We start from the raw sequence: 22,843 nt of genomic DNA, 5'->3' as shown, positions 1-22,843 counted from the left end.
GTTGCAGACAAGTTTGTCTGGCTCTTCCTTCTTTAGTGAAGGCAATACAGCCAGTCTGGGGAGTCTTGCCTATTGGAGGACCCTGGATACCCCCAAACAATGACAATACACATGGATTGAACAAAGATTCGTTAGGTATTTACTGCGAGCCCAGCCCCACTTAGCACGCGGGGCACACAGTGGTGACCACAATAGACAATATCCCTACCCGTGTGGAGCGGACATTTACTGACAATTTATTTACTATGTCCTTAACGTCCACTTTCTCCTTAATCCCCATGTATTAGGTTCAATGTGCGCCCACTTTCCTGACTCGATCTTTGTGGAGAGCATGAAAGTCAAGGGTGGTAGAGACAGAGGGCAGGTGGAATCTACTCATTTCTTTCAGGCATTTACTGAGCACCTACAGCATGCCGGACGCTGTTCTACATGCTCTATGTACACTCAAGAAAGTCTTACAGCTGTGCTGAAGGGTTACCACCCATTGTATGGATGAGGAAACTGGGGACCCAGAACGGTGAGCAACTTGCCCCACGTCAGGCAGGTGAGCCGTGAGGCTCCAGGTCATGCTTTTGAGTCCATGGTGAACAATCTCTTATGAAGCACAGAATCAACAGAATCCAAGTGCGACCTGGAGCAGGGAAGCAGGTGAGACCTAATTTGGAAGGTTCTAGAACATTGGTGTCCATTTAGGCGGCATGTTCCGCAGTCCCAGGCTCTCAGGACATCTCCATTGGTTCTATTGAGCTCTCGCTTGGCTGGGGGTGAACTCTTCTTCACATCTCTGTCCCTACACCAGGTGTCCACGTCCCCACTCTGCCCCAGGGGCTCCCAGATGTCCAGGACTAGGGGTTGTCCAGAGGTAAGGGATGGCAGGGGCCCTATTCTCAGTCCCTCCCACTATTCTGCCTAATCTGGCGCCCCAGCCGAGCTATTGCCTCCGTGTCCCGAGTGGGAATCCTTGCCAGGCAGGTGCATCGGAGCCACATTAAGCATGCTCAGGCTCCAGGGGTTTCTGTTTTGACTTTGGGGTAGGTCCAGGGAGAGAAAAACTGTCCTTGGGTACTAGTGAGCAGCAGAGGAGGCAGACAAGACTTTGAAAACAAACGGCCGGCTCTTTTGGGGTATAGCCAATGAACAAATGAATGGTGGCAAAAGTAGGCGCTAGGCGGATGAATGACAGGTGAGCTGGCTTGTCACCCATCCGTCCCCTCTAGCCCATGCCAACTGCAGGGGTCCCTAGAACAAGAATAAGCATTTGCTCTATAACTAATAATAAATTAATATTATTATTTATATATATTTATTAAATATTATAATATTTATTATATATTATGTCATGCTGGGGATGCAGCAGTGACCAGGACAGAAACTGCTCTTGGGGAGTGTATATTTCCGGTAGCCACGTTCACCTGGGCTGTCCTTTTGAATCCTCTCAGTAGCCCAATGACCCATTGACCCATTTTGCAGATGCAGACACCAAGACGCTGGAAGGTGAAGTGTCCTCCTGCCCGAAATTGTGCAGCTAGGAAACTGAGGCACAGGGAGGCTAAGGGACTTGCCCTGAGTCACACAGCAAGTGAAGGGATGGGGGTGAGCTCAGGGTTTGAGAGGCAGCGGGAGGAGGGAAGGAGGCCGGGTGGGCTCCACCCAGCTCCCCTCCCCACTAAAGGTCGAGCCCATCCTCTCGCACGTGGTCACCAGAGGGCGCCGGCGAGCTTCGGGCACCCGCCGCCCCCGCAGGAATGCCGCTGGCGAAGGGCGGGGTCCTGGCGGCCGGCCCGGAGCAGCTGCAGCCGCGGCTCCGACGCTGCCAGCCTCCCACTCCTTGGGACCCCGGCTTCGCAGCGAGGGGCCGTGGAGGGAGGGGAGGCCTTGCAGCGGTGTGTGGCCTCTGTTTTAGCCGCTGCCTCCGCCCCCCTGAAGCTTCCCGGGAAAGGCCGGGCAGCACCAGGAGGCAAGGCCTTAACACAGGTATCAACATTACAATGAATGGCTGCATGTATGAAACACCCACTGCGTTTTGGCACTTAGCGGAGGCCTTCTGGCCAACAATGCTTCCATTTTGCAGGTGAGGAAACCGAGGCCCTGCTGCCGGCTCAGGTAAGACGTGCTTGGAGCCGCTGAGCGTGGAAAACGGTACCGCCGGCATGGGCCCAGCTGGGCCACTTCCAGTGCCAGCCAAGTCTCCTTGGCTCATGTCACAGCCCCCAAGGGCTCCTGCCCACCCGCTTGTTTTCCCCAGGGCTTCAGGAGCTGGCTTCGTGGGGCATGCGTGCAGCTCTTTCTGGTCCAAGGAAGTCTGCGGGCAGGACAATTTTCAGAAGAAGCTTGTTGCTATGGGGAAGGAAAAATATGAATAATTCAGCAGTTGCCTTTGGGGTTGATGACTGGGTCTGAAAGCCCCGTGGAATTACGACAGGCGCCTCCACAGAGCTCACAGCCTGGTCAGGGAGCTTTACCAACAAACGAGCAGCTGCGAAAGCCCAGAGGAGGTTCCTAACCCATCTCGAGTCAGGCAAGGCTTCCCGGAGGAAGTGGTATTTAGGTTGGGACCTGAAAGTCTCAGTCAAGTAAGAGTAACCGGTAAATGAGTAACTGAGTAAAGTAAAAGTAAGGGTCAAAGGTGGGAGAGAGAAGGTGGCTTTGTTTCAGGAACAGCCTGATCAAAATCCCAGAAAAGAGATGGAGCACGGCAGTTCGTGGAGCAGAAAAAGGTCTTTAAATCCATATTAGGCCATGGAGAGCCTCATTCTGATGCTCTTACCCACTCATTCATTCATTAGCAGATGTTTAGCCATCATGCAGCTGAGCAGCCCAAGTCGGCTTCCCATGGAGTTCCATTCCAGTGGGTGGACAGGGCAGGCAACACTAGCATGTGTCCCGGATGAGGGAGAAAACAGGTTCAGGGGACAGAGTGACAGGGTGCTATCTTGTGGTGATCAAGGATCTCGTGGGCCTCTCTGAGAAGGTGACATTTGAGCACCTAAATGAGCTTAAGGAGGCAACCATGTGGATATCTAGGTAAAGTGTTCTAGTCAGAGGGAATAGTAAGTGCAGAAGCCCTGAGACGCAAGTGAGCATGGAGTGTTTGAGAGACAGCAAGGAGGTCTGGGTTCCTGGAATGGAGTGGGTGGAGGGGAGAGGGTGGGAGATAATTTGAGATGCATATTCCAGGATCAGATCATGTAGGAGGCCTCCTAGTTTTGGATTTGAATCAAAGTAAGATGGGGAACCATTGGAGAGTTTTAAAAAGTGAGTGATGTTATCTTTCTATTTTAACAGATTCAATTTTGATATGTTCTTTGTTACTATGACTTGAAGTCCAAAAGTTACAACAACAAAAAGATGAATAAGTCCACAACATGAAAATAAGGCCAATACCACCGCAGAAAAGTTTAAAAAGAAAGCAAATGTTAGAAAGTTTCACACTTCATATTACAGACTTCCTAATTTCCATCATATATAAAGAGTTTCTACAAACTAATAATAAAAATAGAAACAATCAATAGAAAAAAGTTGAGCAAAAGCTGTGGTCAGAATGTCTACAAAAAATGAAACCAAAAGATTCTTTGACATGAAAAGTCATCCAGCCTCACTCATAAGAGAAATGCAAGTTAAACTAAGACAGATGTGAGATAATTTTTACCCACTTGATCAGCAAACACTGAGGAAACTGATAACACACAGTGTGGTGAGGCCATGGGGAAGTGAGCCTGCTAACATATGGACATCCTCCCCAATAGAGATGAATTTGAAAATGTTCATAAAAATTACAAATGGCAGAGTTTCTGTTGCCAAGTAATCCCATGATAGAAATACTTGCACGTGTGTGAAATGATGTATGCACACAAGGTTACTCACTGCAGCCATTTATGTAGTAGCAGAAAATTGGAGAGAGCCCAAAGATTCATCAGTACTGAACCAGTTGCATAAATTATCATCAATCTACACAATGGAATATATTTCAGCTGGGCACTTATGAATGAGGATGTCTGTTTGAGCTGATAGGGAAAAATTTCCAAGACACATTATTCAGGGAAAGACCTAGAGTTCACACTTTCGTGTATGCTATGCTGCTGCTTATGGGGGAAAAAAAAAAGTTTTAAAAAGAGCATTTTTTTTTCTGTTAAAATACTCCATGTTTATTTTTTAAATTGTGGTAAGATACACACAACATGGAATTTAACATTTTAACCATTTTTGAGAATACAGTTCAGTGGTAGTAGGTACAGCTACATCTCTGTGCAGCCATCACCACCATCCATCTCCAGAACTTTCTGTCTTCCCAAACTGAAAGTCTGTCTCCATCAAACACCAACTCCCCATCCCTTCCCTCCAGCCCCTGGCAACCACTGTTTTACTTTCTGTCTATACGTTTGCATATTCTACGTAGCACTTATAAGGGAATCATGCAATGTATTTGTCCTTTTGTACCTGGCTTATTTCACGGAGCATAAAGTCTTCAAGGTTCATCCATGTTGTAGCAGGTGTGAGAATTTCCTTTCTTTTTAAGGTTGGATAATATTCCTTTGTATGGATATACCACACATTGTCCATTCACCAGTTTTGTTTCTTTATAATCAGAAAGAAAATCTGCATATAAGACTCCAGCAAGTTGCAATAGGTAGGCAGGGGAGGGGGGTCAGGAATCAAGTGACTGAGGGAAAAGGGGGATTAGAGAATTGTTTTAAAATCATTCTCAAGTATGTGTTTTTTGATTTTCAAAAGCCCTGTGAATGGTTTATCTATTCAAAAGATGTGAATGAATTGTGGGTAGGGGAGACAAATGCAGAAGGGGTGGGGAGGCAGTGGAAACACTCCAGGTAGCACCGGGTGGGGGTCTGAGAAGGTGTTGCAGAGTAGTTGGTCCTGAATATATTTGTAGGTCAGGTGAACAAGATCTGAATGAGCTGTGAGCTGTGCAAGAGAGGAAGTAGAGATGACAAGATTTTTGGCTTGAGCATCCAGAAAAACAGATTTATCTTCACTCAGAATGGGAAGACGGAGGTGGGAGGTGGGAGTGTAGAATCAAGAGCCAAGGGTTAGTGTATCTTTAACACATTTTGAACGTTGGTCAGTCTCTGTTGGTCACCAAGAGCGTCCAGCTAGAATTTAATAACAGTTTCCCCCACCCACTCACTGCATGTGTTTTTATAGTTGCCATCTGGATTGGTGATGATTCTTTCTTGTATGCAACAGAAACTGACTCAGGGTGATTTAAGCTGCAAAGGAATTTATCGGGTGGATACGGGGTGCTCATGGACTCACCAGTCCCACAAGATGGAAAGGAACAAAGTAGGGGTGCAAGGCAGCAGCCTAACTCACCCCCCTGAAACAGCACTAGCTGCCAAACTTGGCAGTGCAATGCTTCTGTCCCTTCTACCACCTCCCTTTCCTGATCTGTCCTTTGCGTGGCCGGCTTTCAATTCTAAATCCTGTGCATCTGCTGAGTGGAATTGGGGTCACACGCTCACCCTCTAGCTGCAAGAGAGTCTGGGAGAAAAGGTCTGGTACTTTCTTGCACCGAGAGTCTGTGAGTCTGATATTTGGAAGACTGCATGCCCCACCCACAAATAAATACCAAGTTTGACTTCTCTTGTGGCGACCAGGTATGGCTTTCCCTTCATGGCAAGGAAGCAAATTTGTTGCATAAAATGATTTATTTAGGGGAGTTTTAAAAGATCAAGGGGCTATTGGGCATAAAACAGGACAGTGGAGACCTTTGGGTGCAGGCAGGCAGGGACTATGGCTATTGTTCTAAATGGTGGTCTGGTGGTGGCCTAGTATGCCTTCATTTTGCTTCTCTGCTCTGTAATGTTCCATCAGAATTCTGGAAGGAAAGAGAGAGCACACTCAACATGGATGATTTGGGGAGCAGTGAAGACAGGGACAGTTTTTAAAGGCAGAGGGAGGGAGCCCTGCAGAGGTCAGTGCCATGTCATTCTGCAACTGTGGTGTCTTATCACCATCTTCAGCCAAAGGAGCAAAGGAAGGGAGTGTTTCTGAGAAATTGGATCTGAAGCCTTAATTGGAGAGATGCTGCTAATCCAGTGACCCCGCATTTATCCAGCTTGGGGATTAAGTACCCTGGTTGTTCTCTGCCCTCTGATCTCCAGCTGATGCCTTTCATTGGCAGAACCCGATACAGCCGGGAACCAAATGTGGAGGAAATCGGTTATGTGCTCCTTGGGTGAGCCTACAGAGGCAATCCAGACCTCTTGTACATGTGCACTTCATACATTGTTTTAAAACATTAATTTTTAAATTGAGATATAATTCACACACTATGACATTTGCCATTTTAAAGTGGTTCTGGGTGTAGTCACAAAGTTGTGTAGCTGTCACCGCTATTTGATTTCATTTTTTTTGTATCATTAATCTACAATTACATGAGGGACATTATGTGTGCTAGACTCCCCCATCACCAAGTCCCCCCACATACCCCATTATAGTCACTGTCCATTAGTATAGTAAGATGCTGTAGAGTCACTACTTGTCTTCTCTGTGTTACACAGCCCTCCCCAAGCACCCCCCCCCACATTATGTCTGCTAATAGTAATGCCCCCTTTTCTTTTTTTCCCTTTTCCCTCCCTTCCCACCCATCCTGCCGAGTCCCTTTCCCTTTGGTAACTGTTAGTCCATTCTTGGGTTCTGTGATTCTGCTGCTGTTTTGTTCCTTCTGTTTTTTTCTTTGTTATTATACTCCACAGATGAGTGAAATCATTTGATACTTGTCTTTCTCCGCCTGGCTTATTTCACTGAGCATAATACCCTCTAGCTCCATCCATGTTGTTGCAAATGGTAGGATTTGCTTTCTTCTTATGGCTGAATAATATTCCATTGTGTATATGTACCACCTCTTCTTTATCCATTCATCTACTGATGGACACTTAGGTTGCTTCTATTTCTTGGCTATTGTAAATAGTGCTGTGATAAACATAGGGGTGCATATGTCTTTTTCAGACTGGGCTACTGCATTCTTAAGGTAAATTTCTAGGAGTGGAATTCCTGGGTCAAATGGTATTTCTATTTTGAGTTTTTTGAGGAACCTCCATACTGCTTTCCACAATGGTTGAACTAATTGACATTCCCACCAGCAATGTAGGAGGGTTCCCCTTTCTCCACAACCTCGCCAACATTTGTTGTTGTCTGTCTTTTGGATGGTGGCGATCCTTACTGGTGTGAGGTGATATCTCATTGTGGTTTTAATTTGCATTTCTCTGATGATTAGCAATGTGGAGCATCTTCTCATGTGTTTGTTGGCCATCTGAATTTCTTCTTTGGAGAAGTGTCTGTTCAGATCCTGTGCCCATTTTTTAATTAAATTATTTGCTTTTTGTTTGTTGAGGTACATGAGCTCTTTATATATTTTGGATGTCAACCCGTTGTCGGATATGTCATTTATGAATATATTATCCCATACTGTAGGATGCTTTTTTGTCCTATTGATGGTGTCCTTTGCTGTACAGAAGCTTCTTAGTTTGATATAGTCCCACTTGTTCATTTTTGCTTTTATTTCCCTTGCCCAGGGAGATATGTTCATGAAGAAGTTGCTCATGTTTATGTCCAAGAGATTTTTGCCGATGTTTTTTTCTAAGAGTTTTATGGTTTCCTGACTTACATTCGGGTCTTTGGTTCATTTTGAATTTACTTTTGTGTATGCAGTTAGACAATGGTCCAGTTTCATTCTCTTACATGTAGCTGTCCAGTTTTGCCAACACCAGCTGTTGAAGAGGCTGTCATTTCCCCATTGTGTGTCCATGGCTCCTTTATGTATATTAATTGACCATATATGTTTGGGTTAATATCTGGACTCTCTATTCTGTTCCACTGGTCTGTGGGTCTGTTCTTGTGCCAGTACCAAATTGTTTTGATTACTGTGGCTTTGTAGTAGAGCTTGAAGTTGGGAAGCGAGATTCCCCCAGCTTTATTTTTCCTTCTCAGGAGTATTCTTGCCATTTCAGCACCATCATTAGCTCTGCTTTATACTTAACCCTGGGGGAGTCCCCTGCCCAGAGTCCCCCAGTGAACCAGAGACTGAGTCTGCATTTACATCTAGAGTCTGTTTGCTTCCAGATTCTCCAGAAAAGGGCCAGGAAACTTGGGGACACTGTCTTGGGGCTCTCGTGGGGCCTTACTGATGTACAAAATTTTAATTTTGATAAAATATGCCTGACACAAAATGTGCCATCCTAACCATTTTGAAGTATCTGATTCAGTGGCATTAAGCATATTCACATTGCTGTGCACCCATATCCACCGTCCATCTCCAGAACTTTTTCATCTTCCTAAACTGAAAACTGTCTCCATGTAACACTAACTCCCCTTTCCCTTCTTCAGCCCCTGGTACCCACCATCCTACTTTCTGACTCCTCTAGGGACCTTGTATAATTAGAATCTTATAGTATTTGTCCTTTTGTGACTGGTGTATCTCTCTTAGCATCATGTCCTAAAGGTTCATCCATGTTGTAGCAGGTGACAGAATTCTGTCCCTTTTGAGGGTTGAATAGTATTCCATTGTATGGATATATCACATTTTGTTTATCCAGTCATCTGTTGATGGACGCTTCGGTTGTTCCCACCTTTTGACTGTTATGACCAATGCTGCTGTGAATGTGGGTGTGTGCAAATATCTCTTCACAACCCTGTGTTCAATTCTTCTGGATAAAAGACCCAGAAGTGGAGTTGCTGGGCCACTTCATAATTCTGTTTCCTTTTTTGAGGAACCACCATACTCTTTTGCACAGTGGCTGCACCATTTTGCATTCTTATCAACAGTGCACAAGGCTTCCAGATTCTCTACATCATTGCCCACACTTGTTTTCTAAGTTTTTTAGACATAAGAGACTGGGCTTTATTAAAAATTTAATATAGTGATTGCTAGTGGTTACAAATATATTCTTCATGAAAAAATGAGCCAGGCGGAGAAAGACAAGTACCAAATGATTTCACTCATATGTGGAATATAAGAACAAAGGAAAAACTGAAGGAACAAAACAGCAGCACAATCACAGAACCCAAGAATGGACTAACAGTTACCAAAGGGAAAGAGACTGGGGAGAATGGGTGGGAAGGGAGGGAGAAATTGGGGGAGAAGAAAGGGGGCCTTATAATTAGCATGTATAATGTGGGGGAGGCATGGGGAGGGCTGTGCAACACAGAGAAGACAAATAGTGATTCTACAGCATCTTACTACGCTGATGGACAGTGACTGTAATGGGGTGTGGTGGGGGGCTTGGTGAAGGGGAGAGTCTAGTAACCACAATGTTCCTCATGTAATTTTAGATTAATGATACCAAAAAAAAATGTACATTCATTGCTGACGTGTGCCCAAACACGTTTTGCTGATGGAGTGTGTGACCAGCAAAGTCTGGAGGTGCCTTAGTGAGCCCAGTTCTATGTGGATAGGTTTTTGGATCATCCTCTGTATTTCCAGGCCCAAAGACAATGAATCCAGAGGTTGAATGAAGCCATCTGTCTCATCTTTCAAGGCCATGGACAAGGTCCCCTTCTCCAGAAAGCCTCCCCTGCCTTCCCAGACACAGCTCCAGCTCCCTGCTTTGGGCTTCTCAACCCAGGGTCCCAGGGTCCCAGGGTCCCTTTTTCTGCCCCAGCCCTGACCATAGAGGGATCTGAGGGCTCTCGTGGATCCCAGAAAAGCCCAGGCACAGAGCAGGTCAGCAGAGTTTATTGCATGAATGAATGCATGGAGAGTCTGCACTGGCCTCCGAGACGGCTGTGAACTGAAGAGGCCTGGCTGTCCAGGGGAGGGTTGGGTGAGGCTCTGCTCACCGGGGCCATACCCGCCCAAAGGCCAGGCATCGAAGTCCAAGGTGGAGAAGACGAGGCCAGCGGAAGAGCAGGCGGTGGGTGATTCTCACGTACAGGCTGCCCGAGGGGTTCATGGCTTTGAGGGCAGTCAGTGGAGTATAGCGAACATTTGTCTGTCGGCGCAGGGGCGGTCTGACTGAGCCGATGACCTTGACAATGGCCTGTGGGGCGGAACCCTGAGCTCTGGGACTCAGGGAGGGGAGTTCTGTAGGACGGGGCACCCGCACGTACCTGAGCCACGTGTTGGGGTTCTGGGCCCCCCACTCACCTGGGCCACGTCCTGTGGACTCTGTCCCACAGAGCGGAAGAGCTCGCTGGAGGCTGGGAGGTAGAAATCCCGGAAGTAGTGCAGGGTGTCCGGGTCAGTGCCCGGGAATTCTGCTGTGGCGACCTGCTCCAGGAGTTTCCCCTCAAAGCCAGTGGCCACCGGGCCAGGTTCCACCAGAGTGATGCTGGGAACGGGGTGAGGGGGAGGACTTCTGGTACCCCAACCCACTCACTGCCCTATTTTGCCCCTTACTGCCCCTCTTTTCTCTCTACCCCCGATTTCTCCCATTGTTATTTTACCCTTTCCTTGTTGCTCACCTCCTTCCTTGTCCCCATTTCCCCCATAATTGTCCCTCTCCCCCTTACTATCCCAACCCCCCGCCACCAACTGCCCAAGTGCCTGGCTCACAAGATGTTGAACTGGAGCAGCTGGACAGCGAGACTCTCGAAGAATCCCTCCAGGGCAAACTTGGAGGCTGCGTAGACTTCGTTGAACACGACACCTGAGAGGATTGGAGAAAGGCACGTCCTTTGGAGGCCTGGGTGATGGGCTTTGTGGGTCCAGAGGGCTGGGGTCTTTGGAAGACAGAGCCGAGAGGCTTTGAGGCTCAGAAGGAGGCGATGTTTGGGGCTAACATGACGAGTGTGTGGCATTGTGTGGTGGGAGCATATAGGGGCCAGGATGGGTTGTCCTGGGGGTGCCGGGTGCCGCCTCCTGCTTGCAGTGCTCCATCTGCCCTCATCCCAGGAAGCCCCCGTGTTTCCCTCCATCCTCTGAGCTCCTGGGCTATCTGAGTATGGGATCCCCAGGGTCCCTGAGGGCATGTGCCATGCAGCTGGTGCCTTATCACTCCTTGCTGAGCAGGGAATGTGGCCCCTCAAGTCAGGAGGTGCAGCTGAAGGTGAGCCAAAAGGTTGGGTAGGTGCAGCTTCCTCATGGCAGGGTAACAAATAGGGTAACTGCCTTAGGGGATTGCTGAGGTTGGGGGCTGATCCCAGGAAATTTCTAGGGGGAGAAAGGAAGTCTAGTTAGTTCGAGGAGGAAAGACCCAGGAATGTGAATGGCAAGTAGGTGGCCTCCGTGGTAAGCCCACAGTAGGCATTACTAGTCAATAGCTTCTCTCTTTTCTGCAGGACCTGAGCGTTCCAAATCAAGATATCTCTGAGGTCTGGTGGGGGGTGTTTAGCCAGAAGGAATCTCGGGAGAAGAAATTCTAATGGTTCTTTAGGGTTTTGGGGGATAGTTGGGAGAGATTTTTAGAGCTGTCCAGAAGGGGGTCAATGCTAGATGTAGATGACCCTTGGCATCATGCCTGCTATCCTATCGTACTCCAGTACCATGGCAGACATAGTTAATCTATCCCAGAAATCTTTCCTCCTGAGCTTCAGAATCCTTCTCAATACAGATTCATCGGAACATGAGCTAAAACCTATTTGCCATCCTTCCAGCCTGGGAGGGGCAGACACTTGGGGGATTCCCATGGGTGGGCCCCCAGGGGCTTACCCTGAAGCCCCATGACACTGCTGACCACCACAATGTGGCCCTGCCGCCTTCTCTTCATGCCAGGAAGCACTGCTTTGACCAGACGGACAGCCCCGAAAAAGTTGGTATCAAAGATGTTCTGCATAGCAGGTAGGCTGAGCCCCTCCACAGGCCCCACCAGGCCCACTCCAGCATTATTCACTAAGGGAGGAGATGTTGAGGGTTACCTTGAAGTCTCCCCAACCCTTCTAGTGCCACTCCTTCAGGGACCTTCCCTGAATCATCCCACCCTCCCTTTCCAAAGCTAAGGCCAGTCCAGGATACCTTGGGTGGATAAACACAGAGCCCTGGTGATCTTTACATATAGTTTAACATTTGTTAAAGGGGACCCTGAGCCCTAGATGGAGAAAGGACTGCTGAGAACTGCCTCTCCATTATTAATGCATGAGAAATTCAGCTCTGACCCCAAAATGCATGGAAATAGTCACCACCAGCCCCTACCCGACTTCAAAGACCATTTAGGGACCATGAGTTGCTTTTTCATCCTGCTCCATTCCCCAAATGACTCATCAAAGTAATTTTCCCAACCTCATCTGGTTTTCTCCATCTGTGAGAAGTTCATTCAATAAAATCCACCCTACCCGCAGGCCTCAGTTTATTTCTTTGTCTCTAATAAATTGGTATCTTGGGCTCTTGGTCAACTTAACCAACTGGTCTACCGATTCTGTTGAGAGTCAGAGGTTGCCGGAGCAGCAAGAGGGCTGATGCTCAGACGCCGGAGAGGACTTGCTACAATAAGAATCTCTGCTTAGGTCAGGGAGGGGGTGCATGACCCCAGGAGCCATTCAGTCTCACCCAGCACATCCACTTCCCCTCCCGGGATGCAGCGGAGACACCGGGCCACTGACTCGTCACTGCACACGTCCAGCTGGGCCACGGTGAGGGTCTGACCCAGAGTCTCCCCAGCAGCTGCCTCTAGTGTCCCCTTCTTTTCCATGTCCCTCATGGTGGCCACCACTGGGGACAGAGAGCAAGAGTTGAAGCAAGCCCTGGGCTCCTTTCCACCGCGTATGGACTTAGGTGGTGTTGTGATCTTGTGTGAACAGTCACAGAGGGATGGAGACCCACAGGTTTACACCCCTACATTCAACAAACAACCACAAATGCACACTTGGGTACATACATTTACATGTGCTTCCATCCACTCTCCATCCATGCCTCCAACATTTACTGAGCATCTATTAAACACTCTGCCCTATTCTAGGGGCTGAGACTTGCATCAAGTAAAATAGACAGAAGTCCCTGCCTTCATGCAATTCATAGCCAGTAGGCAAGACAATAAAATAAATGTAAAACAGATTGTCATGAAGAAAATAATGCATACACTCCTAGAGTCAACATACGTACATATGTGCACATGCAAGTAATGATTAGCCACATTTCCACTGACAGAGTAAATTCCAATTTATTGAATACCTACTATGTGCCAATCACTGTGCTAAATACATTTATAAGCACTGTCTGCAATCGTCACAAGATCCTATGATTAGGTAGCTGGCTAATGTTCCAACATCTTTCACTGCACGTACTCTTCTATAACCTTGCTTCTGTTCCATCAAGAAAATCTCTTTCCCCTCCCCTTGACTCTTGTGAATAGCTGGGAACCAAAAAAATAGAATGTGGTGAAAGTGATGCGTGGCTTCTGAGATGAGGTCAGAAGTGCTGCAGTTCCTGCCTTGTTTTGCTGGAACATTCTTGAAACCTTCATCTACGCTAAGTAGCCCTCCTGTCCTGAGGGTTCCATAGCCCAAAGAGACCACATGGAGCATCCCAGAGATTGCTGGAAGGGAGAGAGATGCCTGCCTAGTCTGGTGATGTGTTCCAGCCCCAGCTGTTCTATTTGGTCTGGCCTTTAACCCTGAGCCAGAACTGCCCAGCTGAGCCCTTCTAAATTCATGACCTTTGTAAACCATGAGAGGTAGATGATTACAGTCGTTGTACACCATCAATTTTGGGGTGCTTTATTACTTAGCAGTACTAAGCAGAACAAGTAGGCAAAGCTATTCTCCTCATTATACAGATGAACACACCGGAGGCCCCGCAAAGTGAAGTTTGCGTGTACCACCCCAGGTAAGTGTTAGAACTGAGATTTGAACCTGGGTTTGTCAGACTGCCAAGTTCCTGCACCCGTGTACATGTTTGCACCCCCTTCCCTCCTGCATGCACCCACAATCACACATGTATTTGCATGTTATCTCTGGACCTGTGTGATTCACATGCCCTGTGCAGACGGATGGGACCACATACATCACATATAACGACAAGTGCAGGCCCAGGAGCTGGGCTGCCTGGGTACAAATCAGCGCTCTGCCACTTCCTGGCTGGGCGACCTTGGACAAGGACCTTTGGTAGCCTGTGCCTCAGTTTCCCTCCTTCCTAAGGTGGGGCAAATACTATCAGCCACCTCATAAGGTCATATGGGGATTAAATATCTTACTAGATGCAGAACACTTAGACTGGAACTTGGCCCATCGTGAGCACTCCATGAACATCCTCCTCCAGCAGTTCTATACACGCATTGCCTGCTCACAGGGACACACACGGCATGGTTACTTCTCTGCACACTGGCACTCAGACCGTCACACCCAAAGCTGTGCATGTCTCTGAGACAAAGGGCAGAGGGCTGGGAGAAGCAGCTTGGCCAGCTGGGGCAATGTCCTCACCCTCTAGCCTCCTCCTCAGGAATGGCCCTTTGCCTACTTTGTCTCCAGTGTGCTCTGGGTCAGAGGTGCCCATGGGAGGGGGCAGATTGGGATAACCGACTGCAGTTTCAGGAGGCCAAGTCCCTAGACCTAGAGGTCCCCCTAAACCCCCAAGGTCAGCATCACTTAAGAAGTTTATCTTGGAGCAGTAATCTGTGGAGGGGTGGGGGAGGGAAGGGAATGCCTAAGTGAAACCTCAGAGAAGCCCTCTCCACCAGCCCCTCGAAAAATAACACCCACCCGCACCCCCTACCACGTTCCCTCCCCCTTGCTTTATTTTGCTTCTTTGCACTTATTAGTCTAAATGTATTATACAATCTAACTAACAATCTATTTCTTTTCCATCTTCCCTCCCTGACAAAACCACTACCCAGAGCAGAGAATTTTCTGGTCTCTTTTGTTCACAGCTGTGTGCCGCCTAGAACAGTGCCTGGCACCCAGGAGGTGCCCAAGGAATACTCCTCAGATGAGGGCATGATTCATGAGCAGAGATTGGAAGGCAGCTTCCGTGTATCCTGGGTCTTCCCCAATCCCAATAAGGCAGCTGAAGGGATAGGCTACTGGAAATACTGCCGGGAGGGCTTAGAGTCCTTGGAAGCCGTGCCCACCCCTGTCCTGGACCCTTTACCTTGGTAACGCTGCCTGGGGTCACGAGCCAGCTGCGCTGCCAGCTGCAGGCCAATGCCCGAGGAGCAGCCTGAGATCAGTACCGTCCGGGCTGTGCCGGCCATGTTGATCCTTCCCTTGATGCGTGACCTCTGCTGGCCAGCACCTGACTCCCGCCATGCATTCTCTGCTCATCTACCCTCACAAGCACCCTCCAGGCGATCCCCTGCAGGGTGAAGTGGCCCTGGGAGCCCCTGATTCTGAATTGACCCTGGGAAGACTGCTGGGGGGACCCCCTTAACCTCAATACATCCCCTTTCTTTTATATGTCAAAAATTTCTTCTTACTGCTGTACTCATAATGTGGCTTTCTATTATGATTAAATTATTCAGGGCGTGGGGGCGTTTCAGGGGCGTGGGGAATTAGGGGCATTCTCTTGCTGTCTCTGTTCTGGGCAAAGAATCTCTGGTTGGCGGGAGAGAATGAAAGAGGGTGAAAAAGTGGGCCCAGAAGGGTCCTTTCAAAGAGGGAATGGAGAGAGAAAAGTCACGGAATAGAGTCAGACTATGGGAAGAACTTCCCAGCAGGGCAGGGCAGGGCAGGAACTTTATGAGAAATTTTTAGCTGGGGAAGTCTTAGCTTCTGATGTCCCTGGGGAGCAGCAAGGAGCAGCTTGGGAGATTCCCTCTCTCCCCCCACCCCGTGTCCCCCATCTTGCCCTCAGCCCAGATGGGGCCCCACCCCTCCTCTCTAGAGACACAGAGACTCTTTGTCTATGGAGCTTGAGGCTGGGAGGGAGGCACTGCCTGCATCACCCTCTTCCCCACAATTGTGGGTGGGGGTTTGGCTCCCAGGATGCTCCCCTAGGGCTCCTCCCTGTGGAAGCTCCATCTGATCTTACATGTCTTTGCTCGCTCGACTGCACAGACAGCTCCGCCTGACCCCTGGGGCCTGTTCACACTGGGAAGGGGGAGGGTCCCAGGGAGTTGGGTGCTTTGCTTTACCTCAGGAATCGCAGGGGTCCACTCCTCCCTGCAGCGATGCCCTGCTTCTGGGTAGGGACAGCCTCCCCCACTTAACAGGGCCATGTGAGGATTTGGGATTGAGGCTGGGGTATCCATTTGGGGGCCTGGGTGAGAGAGAAAGGCTATGGTATAAAGCTGTACCCACAAAGTCCAGAGCCTGGATGGAGGTTGAAGGTTTAGAATGAAGGTAAGACCTCCTTCAACGGAGCCTGTTAGGAGAAAAGGGTTTGGGGTAAGGCTGGGACTCCGAATTCTAAGGCTGGGTGGGAGGGACCCTCCTCCTTCAGTGTGGGGAGGGGCAAGAAGGGCCCAGCTCCGGACTCAGGGCTCCGCCCCTGGCCGGCCAATCAGCGCTCGGCGCAAACTTCCCCAACTTCCCCCACCAGCTGTCAGCCACGCACCCGCCCCCCCAGCGAGCCCCGCCTGGCCCGGCGTTGGAGCGCAGGGCGAGGCCAGGGCGGGGTGTTCGCAGTCTCACGCGGATCCCGAGTGGAGCCGGCCGCTGCGAGCGAGCGCACCCAGCCGGCGGAGTCGCCGCGCCCCGCAGCCGCACCGGCTGGTCTCCCGCCTTTTCTGGGGCCCCCCGGGATGGGGAGTCGCCGGGGTCTGATCCAGCCGCGGGTTGGCCTCTGCCTGCTTCTGGCCTCGCTGCAGCTTCTGCTCCAGACTCAGGCCGGTGAGCTGGGCAGGAAACACAGGACGCGGAGTGCAGGATCCAGCGCGGTCCCTGGGTGGATGAGGTGGAATTGGGAATGGGGGGTGTGTGGGGCTGTGTGTGCATGGGAGGCGAGCGCGCTGCGCGTGGCTACGGTGTGGTGTTCTGGCGCGAGTGTCCAATTCTGGGCCATTTGCGGATGACAGCTGCGGGAGGGTGGGAGGGGTGGGGGCGGGGAGATGTGACCGTATTTTACTGATGGATGTATGAGAATGAAAGCAATTTTTAGGGGTGTGTGTATGGCCATTTGGAGTCAAATTGTGTGTGTGCTCGGGTGTGGGAGTTGACGAGAAGTGTAGGAATATGGGGAACGGGGTGACCCCTGGATGAGAATGTGATTTTGAGTCGTGGGTGTGCAGGTGTGTTGGGGTCTGATTTTGAGAGTAATTGTGTGTCTCTGGGTGACCCAGTGAGGGGTGTGGTTGTGACTTGGGGGCGTACATAATTGCCCACGAGGACATGAGTGGATGATTCTGAGCGTGAGGGATAGTGGGGGCCCGTACGGGAGGGGGCTGTTGCCCCCACCCTGCGCTCCCCCTAGCCGGGATCAGCACCATGGACAGGGCCTCGGGAGGGCCGCGGTGAGGGGCGAGGCGGGGCGGGGCGCGGGGCGGGGCGGGCGGAGTCCTTGCGGGGGCGGAAGTGGAAGTGCCTCCCCCCCGGCGAGCCAGCAACGGGTGTTTTTCCCGAGGAATTTCTCAGCACCCACCCCCAGGGGTCCCGGGGGCCGCCAGAGGGGTGAGTCAGCGCTGACGCACGCCCAGCTGCGCGCATCTGGCTGGATGCCGCGCCCTGCCCCGCACGGTGCTTGGTTGGGGGGCGCCCCAGGGTTGGGGAAGGTCACGGTCCCAACAGTGGTGATTGAAGGGGCTTCCCTGGTCTGAGAGATTCAGGCCAGGCCATCCTGGAAATCCTCCTTAAGGTGATCTCAGCCCCCCAGCACACACACACACACACACCACCATCTACACTTCCTCACTTTTTCTTGGAGTCCAGGGAGGTGCCTGCTCACGTGGAGAATCCCAAATTGGCCCATTTCCCATTCCCATGCTCACTCATCCACAGTCTGCAATCTCAGGCAAGCATTCGGAATATAAGCCCTTGGGACACGAGGAATGTTAAACACCGGTGCCCACGCCTAGGCAATCCTGTCAGCCACTGGCCGCATGGTCACAGCTTATCACCGTCCTACGCTTTCAGTCTCACACATGCTTCGGCTGCATCCGCACAACACAGTAAGCATTCACAACCAGCCACATACTCGCTGACTGGGCCACACTCTCACCTATAACCACACTCCCGCATCTCAAGCCTGAGCTGTTACAATCAGACTCACCTGTACGTATGTACCACTGGACCACAAGCCCACTGTTGCAACCCCGACTCACATGGACACACAGCCACATGTCATCCTAGTCTTCTATCATAGGCCAAATACTTGTACACATTGATGCATCCAGAAATTACATGCTCAGCCATTCCCTGGACCATGTACAGGCACACACATGTTTGCACAATCTCACGCATGTACATAGTGGGACATATACACATTGGCGCACACACTTACACTCTCCTACACTTCTGAGGAGATCCCAGACATGTTCTAGCCCAGTCCCTGCCTGCCTCCTTCCATGTCCTAGACCCCATCCAGCATCTCCCTGGGGCCTTGACCCCCTCTGGGGGAAGGGCAGGCTGTGTCCTTGACAGACCCCCACACCCCCTGGCCCTGCAGGCAGGACTCAATGCCTCTTGTGTGTCTCTTTGTCACGAAGCCAGCCATGAAAAGAAAGGGCAGTCAGTTTCTGAAAGGTCATTACAGAAGGAGTGCAAGATTGAAGCAGGAGAATTTTGCGTCAGGTGCCGGGAAGGATTTTTTAAATGAGAATGAACAGCTGGTGAGACCTCTTCCCACTACATAGAGACAGGACTTTGGGTGAGAGCAGAGCCTGGGAGAGCCATGCTGGGTGGGGCTATGGATCTCAGCCCTTCCTGGAGCCCCAGCCTGGAGAGGGGGCAGCTGGGATAACCATTCCATGGGGGCGCGACCTCTGTGGTTAGCAGAGCCTGGGAGCCCGGATCGCAGCCCCAGGGAACTATAACCCAAATATCTCTTAATAATAGCCCAGCCACAAAACAGGCAATTAGAAATGGGGCTGCTGCTGGTGGCAGGGTTGGGGGGTGTGGATGGAGAGAGATGGGGAGAGTGATCCACAGAGAGAAAGAGAGAGGCACAGAGATAGGGACGTGCACAGGGACAGATGGAATACCAATGAAATACCGAGAGACAGAGAGAGCTAGAGAGCCAGAGAGAGACTGATTCAGAGTTGGACAGAGAGAGAGACCTGGAAAGACTGACACGGAAAGTGGGACAGAGTGGGGGTGAGGGAGAGGGAGGAGAAAGGAAGATTCGGGGTTGGAGGATGGAGGGAGCTGAGGCTGGGACAGGACCCCTAGGAGTCTGACCTGGGACGAGCTGGGATGGGGGTCCCTCATCCAAGCCCTTATTTGGCCCAAGTCTGGCCCCCAACCCTGGTTCCCGATAGTGAGGTCAGCAGAGCCGCCCCCAGGGTGAGGTCATGGGCAGATTCGGCAGAATCTGGCTCCTGCCAAGAGGCTGGGTCAGGGTGTCAGTGGGACAGTCTTCAGGGGGGAGGGGAGATCAGGCAGGGGCTTTGGGCCCAGGGGAAGCCCCCGCCCACCCCTGCCCAAGCCATGTGGTTCCAGTTAGCACTGGCCAGGCAGAGTGGGGTGGGGCTGGGAGGATGGTCTTGATTAAGAGCTGGTTAGGCCAGACCAGGCCTGTCCTATACTGGAATGAGCGGGAGTAGATCAGGAGGTTATCAGAGAGAGGTGGCCATAAGGAGGAGGTCAGAGAGGGAGATGAAATGGGGAGGTTGCAGGTCAGATGGAGGAGGCTGGGACAGAGGAGGTGTGGGGGTGGGTAACCAGAGGGAGATAGTCAGAGGAGGGAACCGGAGAGAAGGCAGAGGAAGGAGGTCAGTGGGGGACTGGGGGAAGTCAGGGTTAGGCAGAGGAAGGAGGTCAGCGGGGGTGGCCAGAGCAGAGGTCAGTGGGGATGGTCAGAGGGAAGAGATCCGAAGTGGCAGTGGTCAAAGGGAGGAGGTTGGAAGCATCAGGAAAGATGGTGGTCAGAGGATGGTGGTGGAGATCAAGAAGGAGGTCAGAGGAATAGTGTTTGAAGGAGATCAGAGGGAGGAGGTGGGGGAAGAACATGCACAAGGAGCCCCTCCTCCCCAGCGTTTGCCCTGGCAAGGGGGCTTTAGGCCGGGGAAGCAGCCCCAGGGAGCTGGTGCGGGGGAGTGTGCAGAGGGGGACAGTCTGGGCTGGGGCTCAGGCCAGGAAGCTTTGATTCATCCCAGAACTAGGTCAGCCCTTTTCTTTCCTTACCAAAATTCAAGGGAAAATAAAACAGGAGTCAGCAGGCTGATGAACAGCTGTGGGGTGGTGAGGGGGGTGCAGGTCCCAGGCCTGCTCCTTTGCTTTAACCCCTGAACACAGCGAGGGGATGGGTCCACCAAACGTGAGCCCTTCCCGTGGAGTCCTGAGCTTGTTTGGAATTTCTGTACCCTGGCTTCTCTCTGCAGCAGACCCCGTGGATGTGCTGAAGGCCCTGGGCGTGCGGGGGGGCCAGGCTGGGGTCCCTGAGGGGCCTGGCCTCTGCCCCGACAGGGCCCCGGAGGGCGACCGGGCATTCAGGGTAGGCAAAGCCAGCACTCTCGGCATCCCCACGCAGGAGCTCTTCCCAGGTGAGTCGGGGCAGGAGGGGCCGAGGGCCACTCTGAGCACACGGGTCACTGCCAGGCCATCTGAGCTGCCCCTTTCCCTCTGCCTGCCCCCTCCAGACGCGCACTTTCCTGAGAACTTCTCTGTGTTGACCACTCTGCGGGGCCAGCCAGCCAACCAATCTGTCCTTTTATCCATTTACGACGAGGGTGGTGCCCGGCAGCTGGGCCTGGTGCTGGGGCCAGCGCCGGGCCTCCTAGGGGACTCCTTGAGCCCCCTCCCCCAGCAGGTCAACCTCATGGATGGCAGGTGAATATAGAGAGGGTGGGGGGGTTCAGGGAGAGATGAGGGGAGAAGCAACCCCACTGAGACTGTCTCCTTGCAGGTGGCACCGTGTGGCAGTCAGTGTGGATGGTGGGGTGGTGACTCTGGTGGCTGACTGTGAACCTCAGCACCCCGTGTTGGGCCAGGGGACTCGATTCATCAGCACAGCGGGCCTCACTGTTTTGGGAACCCAGGACCTCGGGGAAGAGACTTTTGAGGTAGGGCGGGGATTCAGTGATAGGGGAAACTGAGGCAGAGGGTGGGAAGGAATTTCGTCCATAGCCTGCATCTGGAGAAGGGATTGGGGAAGGGAGATGTCCAACTTCAGCCTAGTGCCAGGAAGCTGGGAGGAGGGAACTACACATCAGCGTGTGTCTTTGTGGTGCGTGAGCTTGTAGGGCCATGAAGCCATTATTTTGATGGTGCACACTTGGCTGGTGGTGGGAGCGTAAGTGTGTGATGTGGGACTGTGCTGGCCGTTGTGATGGCATCTGGTTGTGTGTTGTGATGGGTGGCGGCAAGGTGTGTGGCTCTGTGACAGCTGTTGCTGGTGACTGCTGTGTCTGTCGCCTCCAGGAGGCCAGAGACCTCACCCCTTGTGTTTGTCTCCTTACCTCACTGCCCAGAAGGGCACCTGGCACACAGAGCTGTCACCATGCGCCGGAGAACCAAGAAGCAAATGCACCTCTGATGGTGCTGATGTTGGGGAGTGTGGGGGGTGTGGTTGTGATTTGGGGTGGCCCTGATAGGATTTTCCTTCTCTGTTTTGAGGGGCAGAGGGATCCCTGGGGCTGGAGCGGGGCCACCCCCTCTGTATACTCAAGGTGCTCTGGATGGAGAAGCACCAAGCTACTTGGACAGGGGTGGGAGTCAGGCTGTGGCCACCCTGCCCTCTCCCCAGGGAGATATTCAGGAGCTGCTGATAAGCCCAGACCCCCAGGCTGCCTTCCAGGCCTGTGAGAAGTACCTTCCCAGCTGTGACATTGTGGACCCTACAGCCACAGGGGTGAGTGAGGGGCTTGTCCCGGGTCACAGGCTGAGTCGTCCTTGGCTCCAGGTCTCAGGAATGAGTGAATTCTGACCCCTGTCCATGGGGCTGGGTGAACCTTGGCCCTAGATCATGGGATTGACCTTGAGCCCAGGTCATAGAGCTGAGTGAACCCTGGCTACAAAACAGGACTAATGGGCCACGTGCTAGCATGGCCCCGGGTGACCTGAGCGGTGGGGCCTCCCCTCTGGGGCTCTGGACCTGACTGGGGTCCTCTTCGCAGGTTCCTCAGCTTGACCCAGAAGCCCCTCCCCGTCGACGGAAGGGGAAGGGAAAAGGGAGGAAAAAGGGGCGAGGTCGTAAGGGGAAGGGCAGGAAGAAGAACAAGGCGACTCTGAGCCCCAGTCCTCCTCCCGGCTCCCTGGACAACCAGGTAAGGGATCCGCAGCCTCTCACCTCTGCTTTTTGGCCGGGACTTCTGGCCTCTGACGCCCACTGATCACTGGTGCTTCATCCAAGGTTTCTGCCTCTAGTCTCCAATCCCTGACGTTTGACTTCTCTCAGCTGACTGATAACTTTTGGGGGGCAGACCCTCTCTTATGAGTTCCCCCATCTCTGCCCCCTCAAACCTCCAGCTCTGGGGGACTGAAGGTAGGGGGCACACCCAGGTGATTACCTTATTATAAGGGGGTTGGTTCTTGATGAGGGCTACTGGTTAAGGGCAGCCGTTGGCTGGGGTGAATGATGGGTTCACTGCTCAGGGTGTCATTGTTTGGAATTGACTGGTTGAGGTTGCCCCAAAGGGTTATGGACTGAGCGAGTCACTAATGGGGGTGGGCACTGTTTGGCCTCCCTGATAGAGATTGCTGGTTTGTGGGGTCACCATAGGGAGATATTGATTGGGGTTGATGTTTGGGGTGGCCCTGGTTGGAGGGTATATTGGAGATCATGCATGGAGGCCACTGTTGGTGTTATTGATGTCACTAGTCTCAGGTTAATGGTGGGGGTTCATTAGTTGGGGAGGTCATCAGTGGGAGACCACCGATTGGAAGACAATAGTGGGGTTGCCAGTTGGAGGAATGACTTTGAGGGTGT

General features: G+C 51.7%; 2 protein-coding genes across 10 annotated transcripts in view; one reads left to right on the top strand and one right to left on the bottom strand.

The window, feature by feature from the left end:
• Positions 1 to 5,483: 5,483 nt before the first annotated feature.
• On the bottom strand, positions 5,484 to 16,290 carry RDH8 (retinol dehydrogenase 8). Of its 5 annotated transcripts, none has more exons than XM_037001240.2 (6): positions 14,975 to 16,290; positions 12,440 to 12,601; positions 11,606 to 11,785; positions 10,511 to 10,604; positions 10,103 to 10,286; positions 5,484 to 5,833 (listed from the first exon to the last, which is right to left on the bottom strand). In XM_037001240.2, exons 1-6 carry the CDS (start codon positions 15,075 to 15,077, stop codon positions 5,795 to 5,797), a joined length of 762 nt encoding a protein of 253 aa, XP_036857135.1. In that variant the 5' UTR covers positions 15,078 to 16,290; the 3' UTR covers positions 5,484 to 5,794. The 5 variants fall into 5 exon arrangements, with proteins under 5 accessions (XP_036857135.1, XP_036854113.1, XP_017513314.2 ...); XM_036998218.2 differs by lacking the exon at positions 5,484 to 5,833 and adding an exon at positions 9,021 to 10,017; XM_017657825.3 differs by lacking the exon at positions 5,484 to 5,833 and adding an exon at positions 9,021 to 9,995.
• Positions 16,291 to 16,423: 133 nt separating this feature from the next.
• The window catches only part of COL5A3 (collagen type V alpha 3 chain), a 35,586-nt gene continuing 29,166 nt past the window's right edge, over positions 16,424 to 22,843 (top strand). For 3 of the 5 annotated variants that reach the window (XR_005055559.2, XR_012124439.1, XR_012124440.1), the window contains exons 1-6: positions 16,424 to 16,653; positions 20,298 to 20,459; positions 20,556 to 20,745; positions 20,822 to 20,978; positions 21,662 to 21,766; positions 22,032 to 22,181. Coding sequence is in view for 2 of the 5 variants with exons in the window: in XM_036995176.2 (XP_036851071.1) it covers positions 16,566 to 16,653; positions 20,298 to 20,459; positions 20,556 to 20,745; positions 20,822 to 20,978; positions 21,662 to 21,766; positions 22,032 to 22,181 (852 nt within the window). In the remaining 3 variants the exon portion in view is untranslated. The remainder of the gene's footprint in view (positions 16,654 to 20,297; positions 20,460 to 20,555; positions 20,746 to 20,821; positions 20,979 to 21,661; positions 21,767 to 22,031; positions 22,182 to 22,843) is intronic. The other 2 variants (XM_036995651.2, XM_036995176.2) reach the window with 2 other exon arrangements.

This window comes from Manis javanica, chromosome 13 (genome assembly GCF_040802235.1).
Source record: "Manis javanica isolate MJ-LG chromosome 13, MJ_LKY, whole genome shotgun sequence".
NCBI lineage: Eukaryota > Metazoa > Chordata > Mammalia > Pholidota > Manidae > Manis > Manis javanica.
Note: the sequence above shows the minus strand (reverse complement) of the source record. Positions and strands in the feature narration are given on the sequence as shown.

Coding starts and splice junctions, on each gene's coding strand:
- RDH8 (XM_036998218.2), bottom strand. CDS start 15,077: ATGGCCGGCACAGCCCGGACGGTACTGATCTCAGGCTGCTCCTCGGGC. Junction 11,786..12,439: donor AGGGGAAGTGGATGTGCTGG/GTGAGACTGAAT, acceptor CTCCTCCCTTAG/TGAATAATGCTGGAGTGGGC. Junction 10,018..10,102: donor GTCCACAGGACGTGGCCCAG/GTGAGTGGGGGG, acceptor CCTGAGTCCCAG/AGCTCAGGGTTCCGCCCCAC.